Source organism: Athene noctua, chromosome 1, assembly GCF_965140245.1.
Source record: "Athene noctua chromosome 1, bAthNoc1.hap1.1, whole genome shotgun sequence".
Taxonomy (NCBI): Eukaryota; Metazoa; Chordata; class Aves; order Strigiformes; family Strigidae; genus Athene; species Athene noctua.
The window spans coordinates 183,273,028-183,293,972 of NC_134037.1; the positions used below are offsets into that span (position 1 = coordinate 183,273,028).

A 20,945-nucleotide genomic window follows, 5' to 3' on the forward strand; every position below is an offset into this window, starting at 1 on the left:
CCACCTCATTTATATTCTGTTTTCTAGATTACTGGGAACAAAATGACATCACTCAACCTGGCTACCATCTTTGGCCCTAACTTGTTGCACAAGCAGAAATCTACAGACAAAGAATTCTCAGTTCAGAGCTCAGCTCGAGCTGAAGAGAGTACTGCTATCATAGCTGTCGTACAAAAGATGATTGAAAACTATGAAGCCCTTTTCATGGTAGGTGGACGTTTCTTCATGTTACTCCAATACATTTTTAAGTTAAATGTGGAACTGCCTAATGGGTGTTAAAGTAGAATATGATGAAATGAATTGTACAATATGCATTAAATTAGGGTCAATTATTGGTAGAAAAAGTAGTCTTCTATCAAGGAGAATGCTTTGCAGTAAGCAATAGTATTAAAAATGTGTACCTATATTTGCCTGAAATGGTTTCAATGTAGATAAAGAGTATATTCCTTAGAAGATTTCTGTCTGTGGAAATGATGCGATTGGCTATTCAGTTGCATACCAAAGAGTGAACCAGAACTGCTCATTAGTTTTGAAGGCAGGACGGAAAATGACCTTTCACCTCTCAGTTTTGGAAGTTAGGGAGTCAATTTTTCTGCAGGGAGTAGGAGATCCTTGGTTACTTTTAAGGAACAGCCTCCTCTACCAAAGACTTTCTTGTTGATTGGATGAGGGGGAAGCACCTTGACCTTGGACTTGGACACACTGTTTACTTAAGAAACAGCTTAGTTAAATCACATTCCTCATGCCTAATAGTTATCTGAACAGTTCATTCTGTGGCTTTACCTTTTCCTCTTTTTGTCTACAGAATTACAGGTCAGCTCAGTAGAACTTGTGCTTGAGAGCGCCCTGCTCTGGGGTAGCAGAAGCCAGTCAGACCTAATGGTGGGCACTATCCTGTCTTTTTTTAGTAGGCATATATGTCTTAAGAAAACCAGTAGCCTTGAAAAGGTGAAAATGGCTTTGGTTGTTGTGTCTTGAAACTAAGCAGTGCTGTATGTTGCACGAAGATCAGTTCGCAAAGAGGAAGAACACTCTGGAAACCTCCTTTAGTGCTCCAGTAAAGCTGGTTGCTGGGTACCTTGATGGGAGAAAACGGATGAGCCTGGACTGTAGACATGTGGGATTGATGGCCCCATAGCACTGTCAGGGGAAGGTGTGTACCAGATTTCAACAGGGAGGAGAGCATGAGAAAGCAGTCATAAGTCCTGCCTATCAGTCTTAGCCTCAGATGAACTTGTTTGTGGTTTTCTGTCTTTTCCCTCACACTGTATTGCCTTTCATTACATCCTTTGCTTTTTTTTTTATTCTTGTTCCAGTGAGACACTCAGCAATCTTTTTTTTTTTTTTTTTTTTTTAATGCTTTTCACAGTTTGGGGAAACTTTAGGTACTATTTTTCCTTCCACAGCAGGAAAAGAAAGTGACAAAGCTGCACTCTTGTGCAAAGGTCTGCTGGCCCAGAGTGTGGATGGCACTTAAAATAATACTTGAATAAGAATACTTGCAATACTTGAAGTTTTCGTATTGTTTCTCTTTAAGAATATTTTACAGCACAGCCACATCTCAGTACATAATGCTTAGGCACACATTCTGACTTTTCGATGTAGAAATGGTGGGGCTTAGGGTTAGACTAACTTAAATATGTTCTCTTTTAATTGTGATGGATTTATTCCTTTATCTCTTCAGTGCTTGCATTTTCATCTGCAGGTTAAACAAAGCAGGGGGGGAGGGGGGAGAGGAGTTTTCTTTTATTTTCCAGAGTAGCTTTTCAGATTGTGGAGGAAGATTAGAATCAGATTTCAAAATGAGAGGCTAGCTGCATGTGAGAGAAAGACAAACCTATCTCAGGTGCTCTCCTGAAACCTGAAATACATTGATGTGAAATTTATAGAAATGTTGTAACAGCTGAGGGTCTCTGGGTGCTTTCACTCTTCCCATTGCCATAGTTAACAAACAACATGGCAAGTTCTGCGTGTTTTCTGAAGTGATGTCTAGACTCACACATGATAACTGATCTGTAGGATTGTGTCAAATTGCTCATAGTGTTTTATAAAGCTTCTACCAGTGTTTACTTCTGTCTTTTTCATATTTTCAGCAGCAGCCCAGAGACACTCTTTGTATTACGAAGATAATTAGCCCAGCGCATCATTTGGTATTAGATACATCGAAAGGAAAAGACTTGCACATCTAACTGTAATAAAACTCTGATCATTCAGGCAGCAGCAGGTCATTTTCCAAAACCACAGGAGTAGGGCCAAACCAGAACTGCAGTTTATACTTGACATTTATGGTACTTACAAAAAGAAAAACATCTGGACTCAAGCATTCAGCTACAGCTATAACATACAGTGTTATTGCTGCTAAGGTGTTTTTGTATTTGTTGGGTTTTTTTTTTCCTGTTACTGTTGTATATGGGGAGGTTATAAAACTCTGATTGGCTTCAGCACTGAAACGAGAACAACATTTATGAAATAAAACCTAGGAAACCAGGATGTGTTGTGGCACCCAGACCACAATATCATAATGACTCTGATGCAGTGGTGGGTCAGGAGATTCTATTTGTCAGAACCACCCAGGATACTGAGGACTGTTCTTATTATATAATTATAATTGACATCAGTAACATGCAAACATGTGGATTTCATATGGAAGATGGATTCTGACCTTGCTTCATTAATGTTAAGAATGTTAAGGCCTTTCATTTACCCATTTCAGTGAGTTCTTAGGGATGCATTAAAACATTTTACAGGAATGTACGAAGGACTGTTCTTTTCCAGTCTCTGAACTATGCCCACAGCTGAATGTGGGGAGGCACAACCCAACCCCACTTTGTCTCCTTGGTTTTGACTTGTCATGGAGGATGGAGAAGAGCATCTTGGTCATGCATTTTCATTTGCTAGTGCCCAAATCCAGCGCTGCTGCAAAGAAGCACTATGTAGTATCTGAAATTTCTTATTTTTACCGTTAGAGGCTACTGTGACTTCCCACTGAGGAGACAGTCACACGCTGCCTCTCTGTGCCACATCGGTAGCCAGGGACAGCCCAGAGGAGACACTTAAGTGTCCTTCCACCTCTCTGTGTCTCAGTAGCTGTGACTCTTATGTAGCACCCAGTCCCAAATATCTCCTATCTACTGCAGTCCTGACAACCCCAGAGCCCTCCGATCCATCCCAGTGTGTGCTGAACACCTGTTGTTTCAGCAGTGCCTTGGCTTCCCTTCTGTCCCTGAATTTGAAGTTTTCATCTACATACTCAGCCAGAACTTCCAGTTAAACAATTAATTCAATAAGTTATTGCAGCTCTGTAACATTTTCCTGAGATACCAATTTAGTAGTTTTCTATAAGTGTAAGTTTATGATCACATGCATATCATTTCTACACTCACAAGTTAGTTAACCAAACTGAAGTAAATTGCTACACAGGAGGAAACCCAAAACCCAATATATATCTAGCAAGGAGACCATCAGCACAAACCCAGTTGAAGGATCATAGATTAATATATTATTCACTCAGATAAAAATCCTATAACTCAAAAGAACTGTTAAGTTTGGGTTTCGCACATGCTTTCAGTTGGAATTGAACTTCCTGTTTGACCTTTTTCAGATTCATTTTTATGTAATGAAAGACTGATGTTTTTTGTATCATGGAAAATATTTTTATTTTTCTGACAGAGTCCTCTCAGGAGATTCTTACAAGTTTATCAACTTGATATAAAACTGAATAGCAAGTTAGAGAAAGATGTGGATTCTTCTTTACCCTCAAACTTTATCTGGAGTTTATTCTGCTGTACAGGAAGGCTGTCTAAATGGAGAAGTTACAGCATACCAGGTTTCCAAAAATGTATTCTTATAAAGAGAAGATAATTTATTTAAAGACTAGTATATCAATGACCATTAATAAGATATTTTTCCAGCTTAGAGGCTAAATACAATTTTTTAAAAAGGAATATGTGGTCACACAAGTTTTTGATAGAGATTTTGGATAAATTTGAATTAAATGATACATATCTTCATTTATTTTCAAATTATTTCGTTTTTTAAAGAAATACACGTTTTCAGTAAGTTGATTCCCTGAATACCTCCCAAACTGAGGTATTCCCCAGGGGGAATCTATTAGTAATTCTATTCCTATTTCCCAGGAAATGTCAGGGAAAACAAATGGCCTATGCAGTGTGACCTGAAGGTCAAGAGATTCAGGCTCTGAGAAATTGCATCCAGAAGCATATTGCACAGTTAATGACTTGCTGAGATTGTCTTGCCTCCAGTTCCATCCATCATGAGTGAATCTGGACTGTTAGTTTAAGTTTCTCAGATGGTTTCATCTGTCTCAGTGCTTTGAAGGTTGAGTTGAATGTTCCACTGTCATGTGGACAAATTCACTTAAGGATTGGTAAGACCCATGTAAAATGCAGTTGGAAGCACTTGGTCAGGTTTTGGAGCGCCATTCCTGCTACCTGCCCAGGAGATGTTGCTGTATCCTGCAGCAGCTGAAGCTATCAAGTGTTTTGAAGGTTCATGTCCATATAGAGTGCACTAGAAGAGAGATATCAAATCAGAAGGCCAAACTCCAGAAGAAGATGACACAAATTCTGGCTGAGCTTGTTGCTACTACCTGACGTCCAGAGTGGCTGGAGATTGAACAGGACCCACTTGTAAACCTGAGTTATGGACAGATGAACTCTCTAATTACTCAAGTTCTGACTGAGCATGACCAGGAATCTAAATGCTTCTAGATCCCAGGATTTGGCCATATGGTGGATACCTGAACATTAAATGGTTATAAGGCTTCATTTTGAAACATAGTGACTTTTGTCAGGTTTCACTGAAATGAAGCAATTTAAGTTCTTCATAGATAGAACGGTTGCCACAAATTTTCCATATGATGAGGACATAAATAAGTCAAATGCTGCAGAATGTATGATGAAAAATTCTCCTTCCTGTGTAATTACATTTCACACTGTTTCTAAAAGAAGTACAGTCACTTGGAATGGAAATTCGTAAATGTCCCCAGATCTTTGAATGGGGATGTAAGACCTTAAACTGGACCTTAAACTGGAGCTTTTGAGATTGAGGTACACAATTAGTCCCACTGTTATCAGATATAATATCCATCTGGATAAAAATGGGTTATTCAACAGTCATCAGCCTTTGACATTGTACAAAGTGATCTTTAGTCCTACTTCACCTGTTGTTACATGAAACTTCTCTTCTAAGTGGAAGCTTCTGAATATTTATATACTCTTTGTAAATGTACTTGTACTTGGTCTTTTAGACTAAACATAGTACCAAAATCAATATATGTGAAAGAATATTAGTCTCCAAGTAAGTATTTTTTGCTGTCTTCATAGGTTTCCCCTGACCTACAGAATGAAGTGCTTATAAGCCTATTAGAGACTGACCCAGATGTTGTGGACTATTTGTTGAGGAGGAAAGCTTCCCAGTCATCGTGAGTAATCTGTTTTTTCATCATCCCTGTTTCTGCTGGGAATTTCTATCTCCCACTGGAAGTGTTCAAAAGGTTCTAGTTTTCCACAGCTCTTCTGCACTGTCTACAGTGGAGTAGAAATATCTTCCCCATTACACAGACTCTGCCAAAGAAATTATGACTCTTGTACAGCATTTTCTAAAGAAGAATCTTGTTTCCTGATCCAGAGGAAAGATTGTGTTCTGCTGCAGAGAACAGAATTACATGTACATAAAAATATTCAGTGCACTATTATCTGACAGGACGTATTCTAGTGATCTGCTGGTTCATGTCTTGGGTTTGTTGTAGTCTTCAGTAACAGGAGGAGTGTATTACAGTATCCTTGAAACACACCCTAGAGTGCCTTAACAGAGTCACAGCTAGCCATTTGACCAGTTTGTTGTTCTTTTCCTGTTGTATACACATAAGACATAGTAAACAAGTCAACCGCCGCAACAGCAGGTTTATGGAGGCTCTTTGGATATTATTTAATTGTATGCTTTGTGAAAGAACTGAAGAGAAAAAAAATCACATTGGTCACTATTGCAGTTATGATACATAACATATTCTAACTTTGTGAATGGTGTATATATGCCTACACCCATGTGCCTTAATGCTGTGAGTTTCTACATTTAGATTAACAGGATTCCTGGCTTTCTCATGGGACACACAGTCATTGCCTTTATTCTAGTGAATCCCAACATGTCAGACCCCAAAATCACAAAATTTGACAAGCTTGCTTTAAGTAATTTTTTTCCTAGACTCTAAACTCTCTGGGACAGATTGGACTTTGTCTTCCTGTGTGTGTAGAAAGTGCCTAGTGCATTCAGAATATAATTAAAATTGAATTTGTACAGACAGTTAGCTTTTTGTTCTCTCCCTCTGAACATTGTATAGTTGGAGGTAATGTACTAGTGTGCCTGGCTTTAGAGGAAGAGGTATAAAAAGTAGTATAATTAACACATGGGGGGAAAAGCTTTCTTTAATTATAAAAACTAAAAGCAAAAATACATGCAGAATATATCATGTGTTGTAAAGGATTTTATGAGTTTGTTGTCTAACCACATGAACACATAACACGCAGTAGCAAATTATCACAGACGATCTGATTTGTGGTAATTGTCTCTGTGTGTTCTCTTAGTGTACCACAGACATGAAATAATTTCAGTTAGTTTATGTCTGACTGACAAGTAACCATGTGTATATTTAGATCACAATAAATGCAGGATAACTAGAGGTACATTAGCTGTCCCTTACTCGTTTCACATTTGCCGTGAGCCAAGACCATGATTAGAAGAAGCACTGCAAATCACACAACATATGGTAAAGTCTGTAGAGACTTCTTTCTCTAAGCCCTTAGTTTGGAATGATCATATTATTTCTAACTCAGTCTAATAAAAACCTTCATGCTGGATTTCATTGTCTACATACTATAAAGACATAAAATTGTATCTCACATGTGGCATAAATTTCTCGCAAATCATTCTGGATGTTAGACTCTGTTTCCTTTAAATTAATTGACCTTCCCTTGAGCTTCCTTACTTTTCAGCCACCATGCACAGCTACAGGAGAAAATGGATCTTTTGTGCAAAGCTGGTCACATCTGACAAAAGGGGTTTTGTAAGAAAAGGTTACAAAACCAAATAGGAACATACACCTACACTAGTACCAATTTACTGTATTTTCAGTAACGGAAAGATGCAGTATCACTGAGATAGGAAAAACTTACTATCTGTCATTTTTCTTCTACTCTGCTATCATGTAAATGATTTATTCTTAATGTTATTATGTTTTCACTGTGATTGCAACTTCTTGGTTATGATATCCAGGCAATTAGAGGGAATGTTGCATAGGGTTGCTGCTAGGAGTGTGATGCTCTTAAGAGATTAATCTATTTCAGAATATAATCTCAATTTTGAGGCTATGTGTTGGTTATTTTTCCTGTAAGAAATGTGAGGCAGCAGACAACAAGGAGATGTTTGTGTTGATTTGATAAAATTGAGCCTCCAAAATACGTCCTTACTACTCTTGGAAATTTCCTGGTCATGTACTCAAGATCCAAATTTGATTCCATGAAACAGAAGATTTTACATATTCTTGAGACAATTGTCATCAGAAAAACTAGTTGGCTGCATAGCGTAGGGTATGGAATCAACTGCAAGACTTTAATGTCATATTACTTGCTCTGAAGGTCCTGCTTCTGCAATTGCCCTCACATCTCTGATTTTGATGGCATTACAAATGCTTTCTTGGCTCTGATCTAACAGAGAAAACAATCTCTCTTCCTCCCCAGAGGAGGACAAATCAGATGTTTCTCATCTTTCCATTCTCTTAAGAGCTGAGCATTGTAAATGGTGTGTCAGGGAGTTTATGGAAGTCATTCATGGTAAAGCACTAATTACCATAGGCAGCAATTACAAAGTGTGCTTTTGTGGATGATTTCCCAGCTGTTTCGTATGTTGACTTGATGACAGTGGATTTGGTGGTTTCCAGCTGTAAGATGGAGCATCTTTAAACTAACACAGAAATAAAATCTGTTTCTTATTATTATTTATTGCTTATCATGGTTGGTAGTCCTTTTAGAGTAAATTAATTTCAAAGTTATAGAATTTTTGAATGTTTTTGGATGGCGATGATGGGTTTTAATCCATCCTAACCTGTGGCACAAAGATGAGGCCATACAATAGGCCATACAGTATGCGTAAATGCTGTTTTCAAAGCTGTGCAGAGGCTCCCTGAATCATTAAGTCCTCTACCCTGTTACAGTAGTGACCCCATCATAATCCTGTAATAATCTGTTTTGTTGGTGACACCTGTGTTGCTCAGATATGTGTGAAAATTACTACTGCATGCTGCCAAGCCATCACACTCGGTATGATTTGCCTCTTGAACGACAGAATTGTGTTTCCACTCAGAAACTTTAAGGTAGAACAGAAAAAGTTTTATGCCAAAACCAGAAAGGGATTTCCAGTTTTTATGACCCTGATGCCAGCAGAAAAGTAGGAATATCCCTAGTAGAAGTAATGATTATTAACATTTTTCCAGTTCACCCATGCAAGTAGATTTCGGTGGATAACATCAATTCAGGATGCCAGTTAAAATGGAAAGCCCCAATTCCTTCATAGTGCAGTTGATTTTTGGTTTGGAATCTGAAATAGTGTTTTCGAACATGTGGCATAGGTTCCTTCTGTAGCTTTCAAATCTTTCAGTCTGCACATAACCACTTTTAAAATCTTTTCCTTAACATGGTTCATAACCACTAGGAAATACTTTGCTTGCTTTCCCATTTCTCACATTTGATAGTACCTAATCTTCCATTAGTCCTTGTGGAGACCATAATCTGCCCTTATTCATAGACTGCATATAGGCGGGTGGACATCTCATGCAGTATTTACATTTGCCTCCCAGTTTAGTTTTTCCCCAGAGTGTGTGTAGAGAATCTCACAGCTACACAGGGGAAGATGAATTTTTCATTTTAGTAAACATCAATTTTCTACTGAACTCAGACTGTAGAGGAAACAGATGTAGAAGTTTTGTTTTAGGGAATATGTGAGAATTCATTCTTTACTTGTAAAGATGTGAGCCAAAGTCTTTTGCAAGTTGTGGTTTATTTTGTCCTGAAGTGCATGGTAAAGCTGCAAATGTATGAGATCAATTTCCAGCTTTATTCAATCAATTTTGATGGTTTCTTATAGTAAAGCTGACAGAGTCCACAGGCATTTTCTTTGATTTTTAGAACTATTTTTTTAAACAAATTTGAAAGTGATTATTTTATATATATATATATAATTGCATGGGCTTACTAGGAGAAACTGTAAATGAGTTTAGAAACTTGAACATTTGGATCTTTCCAAAGACTTGACAGTTTCCATTCAAGTAAATTTTTATCAGGATCTCTGTCTTGAGAAGAGATAGACTATAACAGATCATTCAAGGTAAGACATGCAATCAGTGTTTCACAGAACTCAAGTTTATGTTGCCATGTTCTTTCATCTCCATTTCCCTTTCACCTATTCCTTCTGTTACCTTGCCGTGACTAAGTGGTGGTATACCTCTCTCTTTGCCCTGTGCAACATAGTTAAGTTTTGATTCTGCAGAGATTTACATGCAGTAGGCCTTACTTGTGTCACCGTTAGTGCTAAGTATGTCTGTATGCTAGCAGGGTGAAGGTTCAGATGGCATTCAGTTGAGAAAGCTGGAGAGAAAGCTGGTCATAGCAAACCTACTGATACCAACATCTCTTCCCTTTTCTCTCAGGTCTTTCTGGTTCTTCTAAAATTCCTAAGACATTGCTTAAATCTCATCTTAACTCAATCACTGCACAAGCTTTTTTAGAATTTAAGATGGCAGAAAGAAAGGAGTAAGGGGGGAAAAAAGTGCGTGCCTGTTTATAGATTAATTTATGTTGGGCTCGTCTTCAGATGAGAAGTTAAGATGGGAAGTTACATAATTGAGGCATGATTTAATTTTTTTTTTTTTTTTTAAATGACTCCCCAGTATTACCATACCAACCACACTGGGAAGCTTGGGATAGTGCTACTTTGCCAATTGGCAGCTCTGATTTTTTGAGTTGGCCCCAGTTAAGGTTCACAATCAGTTCAGTGATGGATTTGTTGCTGGGAGTTACTGGGCAGTAAACTTAGTTAATCCATTCCCAACACCTTATGTTTGCTTTTCTACTGGAAAAAAATGGAATATTGAATAACATAATAGTCATGATGTTGAGTGTATATATTTTATGTTTTGGGACATGCAGTATGTAAATCAGCCAGGAAAAAAAGCCAGCAGCTTGAAAGTGATGTTAAGTTTCGTCATTATTTCTGCATTAATATTTAGTGTGCTATGGCTGCCTGTCTTACCACTGTGTGCTTTCTTTATTTTTTTCTTCAATTTTATTTCATTTGTCTGGAAAGAAGGTTATTATTCCATAACAATAATGTGCTTTGGCTAAGTTCAGGCTTTTTGGATTTGTCTCTGAGAAGGGCTGACCATTTTCAGTACACATTTACAAGAATGAGCCTCTGTCATATCACATTCATTTACAGCAGATCTTAATGAGAGTTCCCTGAGAGAAGTGACCAAGGAAAAAAGCAAAAGATAAGCATGTAAGAAGCAAAGATCAACATGCAGAGAAATTAAAAATGAGTAATAGAAATATAAATTAGGGAGGACTGATAGGGGAAAAGTTATGTTTGCTTACAGAGTAATTCTGCGTATTCTTTGGGAGGTTCAGTGACTCACAGACTGCCTCCTGTCACAAACAGACTCCTGTCTGAGTAGTAAACTGCAACAATTCAAGAAATGTCCCTCAATGTTCCCAACACACTTTAAAAATGAGAATTGTCTCTGTGAGCTTTGGCTACACTTTGGTGGGCGTTGTGTTTTGCCTTTTTTTTGTCAAAATTAAATGCAGGCCATGCTGGTGGTGATGTAAAGGTGAAAGGGTAAAAAAAATTGTAGAAGTTTTTAGCAGAGCCAGTTGTTTTCTGCCCCCATCTGAAGTATGGTAGATACATCTGCTTGTCCCCTGTAGAATATTTACCTTCTGATGTCTGTAGAAAAGGACCCTTCTCACAGTGAGAGGTGAGCTGTGGTTTTGGTTTCTCTGGCAGCGCAGTACTTCAGAATGATATAAGTGATTTTAGCATACCGCTTAGCATCAAACTAATCTTCCCTATCATGCCCTCAGATTTACTGTTGCAACAGGATAAATAGTCAAGGTAACATAAGGAATTGATTTACTATTTAATTTCCTGTGGTGAACTGTACGGTTGTGTGGTTTTTGTTTTTTCTTGACAGCAACATCTTTTGATTTTTAGTGGCCTCTGCTGGCCACTTCATGGCAAAAGTTTTACTCATGGAAAATTCATTTCTGTACTGCTTCTGAAGTGTTTTCATTTAAGTAGCTGTGATCATAGTTGTGTATTTGATTTTATTTGTATGATGTCAGACTGCATCCATAGCTGTGAACATAAAGCATTTTTCATTAACAGTGGTTTGTTTATTAAAATTTCTCAGGAGCCCTGAGATGCTGCGATCAGAAGGTTCCTACTCCACAGGAGGAAGACATTCTTCCACAGACTCCAACAAAGCTTCAAGTGGAGATGTTTCCCCTTACGACAACAACTCCCCTGTGCTGTCCGAGCGCTCGCTGATGGCAATGCAAGAAGAAGTTGCCCGCAGCCCAGATAAGCTGTACAAGGTACCTGAACAGTACACACTGGTTGGACATTTGCAGCCTAAGACAAAGGAGAATTCTTCTGCATCACAGGCTGGAAAAGGTAGAGTACATCCTGCTCATGTTTCTCCTTCTCAGTGACTTATGAGGGTTTCTGAAATACTTGAGAAGTGTCAGGTTTGTATTATTAGCTACCAGGGTTAGAGGAGCAATGGTATAAGTAACCTTACCAAAAATAACTGACCAACATCCTTTTTTTGTCTTGAGCCTAAAGCTCTTGGTATGGTATTTCTCAAAACTTGGAGCTGTTACTTAGGAAGATAGAACTATGTATGTCCTGCTTTTCAGCCTGCCTGTGACAGCATGGCAAAGGCTGATTTCTAGTCCTGCTCCACAGGACTGTAATACCTATAAGAGTATGGTCTGGACTTTGGAAAAAGCTGAGATTTTAAGATGTTATGCTACAAATTTTCTTCAATTGAAAAGAATGACCTCAACACCCTCTCACTGGAGAACACAGCTGAGCTGCACAGCTTTACATCTGTTACCAATTACACGCCTAGCAATACTAGTGCAGGGATCCATAATTTCCATAGTTATCTAGAGAGTGCACACCTGAATAATTTCTTCTGTAAAGAACTGTGGTTTAAACTGATAGCTCACCAGTACTTCAAGATGCTTTTCATTTACAAATATTTTTTTAAAAAAATCATTCATGAAATGCATATTTAGCAAGCCAAACTTTAAGAACTTTCAGTGCTTAGGGATGCAGATAATGGTTTGGTGGTATTTTAAAAACCATTTCATTTCAGAGGTACTGGTTAGACACTTAATTCCATTTGGAATTAATGGGAATTAGTCTATTATCTCAACTATATGCTTTATAAATGGCAATGGGCATTTATCCTCTGTATTCAGCACCTAAATCTCTGAATAGGTTTCAAAATTTGGTCAGATTTCTAGTAAGTTATGAACAGGAAGTTACATGAAGTTTTATCATATTGACCGTCTTTCGGACTTTAGTATGCATCACAATGGTACTGGACCATGACCAGTTAGGAAATTCATTTACTGCCAAATGGAATCAGAAAAAGGCATGAAATAGTTACAGTCAGGCACAATGCCTGATGCACGTATTTCATTAAATCCCCATTCTGTGACAGCACTTCTGTGCAAGGCCCAGGTGATGCTGCAGGTTGATAGAATCATGCCTTACAGTAATCTCTGGGGTTGGGGCTGCCTGTGAGGGAGCTTCACCATTCTTTCCTTTAAAAAGCACATGAACTACCTTCTGTTGACCAAATCCTCCTGTTCTTGTGGAAATTCTCCAACTGACTTTGGTAAGGCAGAGGACTTAAAGGAGGTTCCACTCTCTCAGCAAACTTCGGCATCCTGCCCGTACAGAGTTTAACGAATTAATTACAGGATCTGATCATGAAACAAGAAGTAACTGCAAACAAATACATTTGAAGTGTTTGTGTTAGGTGCAGGGTAAGTCAGATGCTAGTATACGTTAACATCTCTGATACCTTACTTAAGGTTTTACCATTCCATTTGTATGTTTCTAAATAAATAATGGCTTTAAGAGGATCAATTCATCATCTTCTTCCCGTTCTGCCTGCTATTTAGATGTTTCCGAAGATCATTTTGATATCTGGGGCACCTGGCATTCCACGCTGAAAAGTGGCTGCAAAGATCCAGCAATGACAGGTCAGTTATTTCTCAAGTTTTAAGCCCAAATCTAGCAAAGAGATAAACGATTCCCTGGTTTTGAGAAATCACAGTGAAACCAGTAGGAGAATTCACATTGTCCAGAGTTGGACTTTCAAAAAGTGTCTGTTCAATAAAACACAGAGAGGTGCGGTGGTTATACAAATGTGGTGACATTTCAAACTGTCACAAGATAATTTTAAGTCACTTTAAAATTACTCCAAAAAGTAGTTTTGTATTCTTCTAAAAGTCACTGGAAGGTGGATGCCGGGTGGGGATTTGAGAGCAGCTGCCGCAGTGGCACAAGCACAGGCAGTGAGGTTGGCAACCCTGCGTGCTGACCCTGGTGTGGCCCTGGCAAGTCCCTGACCTGTCCTGCCTTTATTTTTCTCCCATCTGCACCCACTCGCAGAGAAACTGTGAGACTAAAACACCCCCTGATTTTCAAGATTTGAAAGATATTAAGTGCTGCAAAGCTTTATGTCAGAGCAAAGTATTAAGAGTCACTGAGTAATACATTAGACGTGGTTCAGATACATGTAGGGCTGCTGCTCTGTGTCCCCAGATTCGGCCTACAGTGAAGCTGATAACACCTCCAGTCACACAGCCTGATGATAAAAAGCCCCCATGCCTCTTCTATAGTGTGATGCAGGGGAAAAGCAGTAACTTGTTGAATACCACGTAAATGATTGTGCAGACTGATGTTGCCTTTCTGACTCTGGCCCCCAGGTTCTTACGGGAACATTTACGAAAGCAGCTTGCTGCGACCCGGACAGTGCTCTCTTTCCCAGGGGAACCTCACCACGTATTCTCCTCGGTGTCAGGGCAGCTCCTGCGAGCTGGACACCAGCACGCAGGTCATGCGAAGGAGCCAGACAACTGCTGCCATTCCTGAGTGTCGGCTTCATCCCACGGTGTCTCGGGTGTGCAGTAACCCACAAATTGAAGTCGGCAGTAGGAGTTCAGACCTGTCACACTCAAAGTCAGAGCAGCACTTGACTTTAAGCAGTGTGGAGGACCTCAGTGAGCGTGACTCAAATGCGGGTTGTTCGCAAAGTACAGCCAAGCCTTCCTACAGAAAAGAGCGTCCACCACCCCCTTACCCAGGCCCCGGAAAAACAAGCTCTGTGTTGTCACAACGATCGAGCGTTTCTTCAACATTGCACTCTTTGTGGAGACTTCAACGCCAAGAGAAAAGTTCAGGGACCAGAGCAGCCGGAGGACCACCAGCCAAAGCCCCTGACCAGGCCACCTCCAGGCAGGAGCGGCCGGCCCCGCACACCCAAGCGAGTCACGTCTACTCGGCAGCACCTCACAGTCAGAACAGTAAAAATGTTTCAGAGGCGGACTGGCATGAGTGGCAACGGGATAGGTGGCAAATTTGGGAGCTACTATCAGCTGATAATCCCGATGCCCTCCCAGAAACCCTTGTATGATCGGACTCTGCAGAACTGCCACTCATACCTATGCCTCCATCTCATAGGAAAACAGCAGTGACATTGGAAAATGGGGAGGGCTTGTTTGTTTTATACCAACTGAATTGCATATACTTTTTTTTATAATTTTGTTCACTTTAATTTCTTAACAGCACTGTCAAGCAGTCCATTTACAAATACAATATGTTCCTGGTTTTCAGCAAGCTTTTGAGAAGAAACAAGATGAAAATTTTAGTCTAATAACTTTGTACGCATACGCTGTGTATAAGATAAAACTGTTGCTTTGATGTTGCTAAAAGTGTATTTATATATCTGCAGTTTTGATGATTGTATATTCTGTAATGGGTACTGTATGATAATCATATATTATGTTTTCATATACAGATGTCAGTCAATCATGACTGCTTTTTTTAAAAATCACTGCACTTACATTACCGTGATATGCATTGGAATTCTATAGAAAGTGCACAAGCTGGTTTCTGTGCTTATATAAAAAAAACCTGTTAAAGGGGGAAGTTGTCCTTTTTTTCACTGCCTATTGAAAAACACTAAAATAGAGTGGAACATGAAAAGCCATATATTTTATAAGGGTAGTAGTGAGCTTAGAGAGGAAAATACCAAATATTTTTTTCTTATAAATATATTTGAAAACAAAATTAAAATTTGATACAAGATTATAAAAATATTTTTTTAGATTCTGGTAGGAAGCAGCTCAGAGAATCAACTAAGAGCAAGGCCATGCCTAAACCAACTAATGATGTAGTGCAAAGGTCTGCCCTCCCATTCTAGAGGAAAACCAGTGTTATGTATACAGGATATAATATATATTTATAAATGTATGATTTTATGTATTGTTCTAAAACAATAAACTGGAATCCAAATTTTAGAAAACCAAACCAAATAAATTGAGGTGTGTAACAACTGAGAAAGAATATGGCTTTTCCTTTGAAATGACAAAGCTTCAGCATTAGCACACAGACATATGAAAGGGAGTCACACAGAGTTTCAGAAGTGAACATGACATTTGGAGATGTTCACAGCTGAATTTCTATAAATATTGTGCCAAAGTCTGGGTCAATAGTACTTCTTCAATGACTGTATGTTGCATTGTTAAATGTTGCTGTTTTATACACGTTCTGGTGTTTTTAAATTGCCAAATTGTTTATGACCAGCAGGTGGCAATGTACTTCAGTATTCTAGAGAAAATTCTTTTTATCACTTGATAAGGGAAAGTGTATCATATCAAAGAATTTTATAAAATATATTAGTCTTAATTTTAATGAAGTTGAAGGCTTATTCAGTGATGTTGTCTAAGTTCTATCTTGTGCCATAGTGATGGAATAAAAAGCTAAGCAAAACAATGAGCATATTTTTTGCTCTTTTTTTTTAAGTAAGGTTTATTTTTAAATTGTTGTGGTTTTATTGCATTTCTGATTATCTATGTAAAAAAAAAATAATCTAAAAGGCTTAGGAATTTAAGGACCACTTTCAAATATGATTCACATATCCAAGATCCAAGGTTTTACTTGCGTTTTAGGCTTGAAATCCATCCTGTAGTCTGTCCATCATATCTCCATTTCCCAAGTAAAGTTATAAGATAAAAGCACCAACCCAAGTAGAAAGGGGCAGGATTCAGCCTTTGACTGTTGTAGCAGTGTCAGCCTGGCTGGCTCTTTTTATGAATATTGCATTCAGAACAAATCTCAGCTCTTTTCTGATGGTTGCAAGGCTTTTCCAAATACCTTCTTGACATGAATAGGAAAAGGTTTCTGCATGTAGCTTATTACATGTAGCTCTGTGCAAATTTATTACCAAAAAAACCCCCACCCCAGATTAAAAAGGTAGTGGAATATAAGGAAGGACAAAAACAAGCTCTCACAGACAATCCTTATTACTTGATCTTGTCTCAATATTATCCCAGGCTTGATACACTTTTGCTACAGGGAATTAAAGCTCCCTAATAGTCCTCAAAACCAGACATAGTGTAAATGCTGCTGCAGAAGATACTCTGTTCACTAGATGTCCATCTCTTCATTATAAATCCCTTTCTAAATACAGAAGCTCGTGCACATTTTTAACATTTTTAGTGAAAGATGTCTAATGATTACTAAGCCTAATAAAGAGCTTGCTTTTTGCCAGTACCCCTCTCTGTATATATGTGTATATTACCATCTGTATGGAATTTATGCAAGAACAGAGAACAAAAAACAAGACCACTGTTGGAGGGCAACCTTGTCTGCATACATTTCAATATATAGTTGCTTAGAGGAAGAGAGAGAGAATAAATTTAATTCCGATGAATTAAAGTAACACTTGCCAATATTACATCATTTCTGTCTGTTGTTTTCATTTGAACAGGACAGAGCAAAATTATCACAAGCAGGTTAAGGATGTAGTAATTTTTATTTGTACCTCTTTCCAGGCTGAAATCGGTGACATAATTTCTTTTGATGTATTTTTATATTTCACAAGAAACATAGCTGTGAAAGGTTGTTTCTGGTTTTATATTAGCTGATAGATCTGTGTAAGCTATTCCATTTTAGATCTATGCATCATTTTTTTTCCTATGACACATGCTCTTGTACAGCCATGATATTCCTCTTATGGGGAAAGTCTGTAGGGTGGGGTTATCAAAGTCTTTTCTCTGACTCTCCCTTAGGAGCAGGATTGCTGTCATAGCAAAAGGGTCACGGGCCTCTGCTTTAGTGATGAGTGTGGTAGAGGAGGTCTCCTCCGGAGGTCTCGAGGCCTCAGGGCAAACTCCTGCAGTTCATTTCCCTCCCATTGCTTCCTGTTGCACCACAGTTGTTCATACCCAGGATTAAAATAACCCACCTCTTTCCCCAGATGCTCTGCATTACCTTCTCTTAGGGGGTGTCTCCCAGATGTGAGGAAGGGTGTGCTGCACTTCAGGTGAGCCCAGGAGAGGTGAGATGTGGGTGGCCCATGGATGGGGTGCCTATGGGTTGCCCATGGGGCAGGGGTTGCTCTTCTATCTTCCACTGAAGAAACAAAAAAGAGAGGCATCAGCGCAGTTCTAGATACAAGCCAAATGTGGTGGGGAACCTCTGAGTCAAAGAAAAAAAAGGAAAAGCTCAGACTTTAAAATATTACTTTAAAAATTACTGTTGCTGAGATCTTTTAAAGCAAGATGTGGTTACACAGTTGACTCACTCATTCCAAGACCATGCTCCACTGTCGACGGGTAAGTTGCACCTTCTCCTTCTTCCCCAGCTTCCTATCCTATCCCTTACACCAGCTCTTGGAGTGGTGGGAGGAATCCCCAGCCTTGCTGCTCTGGCTGAAACTTGCCCTGTACAAGAATAACATAAAATTCAGGTGGCTCAGTGGCTTTGACAAGTGGTAGGCAGAGGGGAGGAGAAAGGACAGGGTCAGAAATGAGGGAGAGGAGGAGGGTGGGACTGGCCGCCCCCTCCAGCAGTAGCCTCCAGTTAGCCCTGTTTAAGCTACTCATGCAACTGCAGGGCTTGCTACTTCAACATGTAGGCAAGAGCCCAGCCAAGTACTTGAGGGTGGCTCTGTGTTACAAACCCAAGCCAATCCAACTTCTGGCTTGGGTGCTTGAAATCTCCCAAGTGCTCTGCTCTCTACACCCAGAGCCTAGGCTGCTAGCATGGCACAGACCAGTGCCACTCAGAACTTCTCTGCTGTTGAAATGATGTGGTTCAGTGGTCTGGGATTTGTGGTTGTATGGTCTGGGGAAGGAGGGGTTCTGTTTTGTTGTTTCTCAGACATTGGTAGGGGCCAAAAACCTCAATTCGAGCTTTTCTGGAGCACCATCTTGTTCTGTGGTGCTGGTCTGGCAGAGGGTCAAGGAATTCTTTCTCCTCTGGAAAACACACGGGATGTCTGAGCCTCACCTGCTTCCTTTCTCTGTCTCTCTCTTCCCCTTTTCTTTGCACTAATTTAAAAAAAAAAAAAAAAAAAAGAAAAGAGTAGCTCCATTGTCAATGCCATAACTTCACAGAACTGCAAAGCAGTGGAAATGGTTCTTAGTCGCATTAAAGAGTATCTTGACATCAGTAAGCCCTTTTACAACATCACTGAGAATAGCAAACTACTGCTGTGCTAGAGTCGCTTTAGGGGAAGGCATCTCGGCGTCCAGACAGTGCTGTAGAGACCGCAGAGCTATTCAAGGCATGTAGACACCCAGAGTGCTGGGTCATAAAATGCACCGCCTCTGAGAATAGCATTCATCTAGTTTTTCTGAAGTTTAAAGCATCTCCAAAGGTGGTATCTACATCTGGAAAAGTCACTCACAAGCTGCCTTTTTATTCAGTGGGGAGAGACAGGTATTTCTGTGACACCATCCATACAGCCTACTTGAGTCTTTCTTTGAAGGATGATCCTATTTAAAGGGCTGGTCATTAGGAGAGCCTGTTTCTTTCCACTGCCTTTCTAAACAGACCCTAAATAATTTGCCCAAATAGAGTCCTCTCTATGGTAGCCCTCCAAGTTTGGCTGAATGAATCCCACTCTAAGGGTTTGGTAAAACAGAAAATGGATGGTGATCCCAGCAACAGTAAGAACCAGAATTTAAAAATGCTGTTGCCTAATGCAAACAAATTATTACAGCATAGGAAAACAAAAGCAAAATGTTCAGCCTTTTCAACTTTGGGGGAAAATGAAATTTATCCATAGGCCTTGGCATTGTGTTATTCCCTGGGGTCCCGGGCAAACCTGGGGCTGGTGGGGCTGGCAGAGACAGTGATGCTCCTGGGGACCTGGGAGGGCAGCCAGCAGAAGGAGACAGAATGCCCAGCTCTGCTGGGTGCTGTAAGAAATCCAGGCTTTTTGGAAAGTGAATGAGAGACATTACCTGGTCTGGAATTGCATATCCCCACCCCCCCCCCCTTTTTTTTTTTTTAATGGGATTTATTTATTCACTGAAAACTCTGCTTCCATCTGATCTGAAAGTGTTCATGAATGGGACCAGGATTTAAATAATTCGTTCAGCAAATTAAAAAATTAATATGGGATTTCCAAAAGCAACCTGATACGTGCATTTTAGAAATATAGGGGGGAAGGAAGTTGTGTTGAATCCCAAATGGCACTGGCAAATGGAGACAGGTAGACAACATCTTCCTTGTGAAAGACAGGGATTAATCGTCTTTCCTCTGCTGCTGAGTAAGCAAATGTCATTGCCACTGGAGTTTTAGGCTCGCAGAGGGAGGGAGGGAAGCGGAGAACTGTCTTTATCCACTTCTTTCCAGAGTTGCATTTGGAAGGGGGTGAAAGTGTGTTAGAGCATGCAAGAGCAGTATCTCCAGCTGGGTGGTTGCTGCACTCTCCAGGTGAGGACTTGTGCCTCAGATTCTGGATGCTCTTCTAATGACTATTTAAACTTTTAAATAAAACAGGACATATTTTACCAGTGTCTGTTAAACAAAGGGGACATGAGGGCATACCTCAGATCACCATTTCCTTTTGCTGGGCTTGCTCCTTTCCATTTGCTCAAGTCCCCTTCCAACCATAGGTATGAGATGAGTTTCAATTAAAAAAATAAAAAGGGCCTGGAAAACAAAAGCATTTGATTCAAAATCTGGGGTAGAAAAAATAACAAATCTGTGAAAAAGATCAGAAAATATCTGGCCCCGTCCTACCAAACAACGAGCAGAACGAGCAGTCCCTTCCTCTTCCCTGTGCACATGTGCTGGGGAGGCTGAATGCTGCTCGTCAGCGAGCGAGTCCTGCCAGCAGCAGGGTGTTCAGCTGTGGATCTTCATGCTCAGAGACAAGGGTGAAATGGATGTCCGTAGGGTGATGCAGCTACTGGCCAAGGCACCGAGAACAGCCCCAGCTCCCTCTGCCTGGAGGTGAAGCCCTCCTGGCAGTGAGGGCATGGGGACATCCCTGCTGCTCTGGCCAGATGGGACCCTGCAAGGCTGAACCACCTCTGTCCAGATCAGGCAGCTTATAGACACAGAAACCACAACTCCCAGCCAATAATTGCCAACAGAATGCTCCCTGCTTGGGCACTCTGCCTCCCTGGTCAGGAAGGAAGATTACATCATCTTAATAATATTCCAAATTTGGTCTGCTTTGAAAAAGGGCTACTGAAAAATCAAAGCTTCCTTTAGAGTTTAAAAACTCTTTAGTCATGAAGAGAAAAATCACCTGAGTCATGGCTGCTATTTTG

General features: G+C 39.8%; 1 protein-coding gene across 4 annotated transcripts in view; it reads left to right on the forward strand.

The window, feature by feature from the left end:
* ARHGAP6 (Rho GTPase activating protein 6) overlaps positions 1-17,041 on the forward strand; it is a 333,285-nt gene extending 316,244 nt beyond the window's left edge. For all 4 annotated transcript variants that reach the window (XM_074907249.1, XM_074907268.1, XM_074907278.1 and 1 more), the window contains exons 9-13: positions 28-207; positions 5,346-5,443; positions 11,480-11,742; positions 13,269-13,349; positions 14,079-17,041. In XM_074907249.1, the coding sequence (XP_074763350.1) occupies positions 28-207; positions 5,346-5,443; positions 11,480-11,742; positions 13,269-13,349; positions 14,079-14,785 (1,329 nt within the window). In that variant the 3' untranslated portion in view covers positions 14,786-17,041. The remainder of the gene's footprint in view (positions 1-27; positions 208-5,345; positions 5,444-11,479; positions 11,743-13,268; positions 13,350-14,078) is intronic.
* Positions 17,042-20,945: the final 3,904 nt, after the last annotated feature.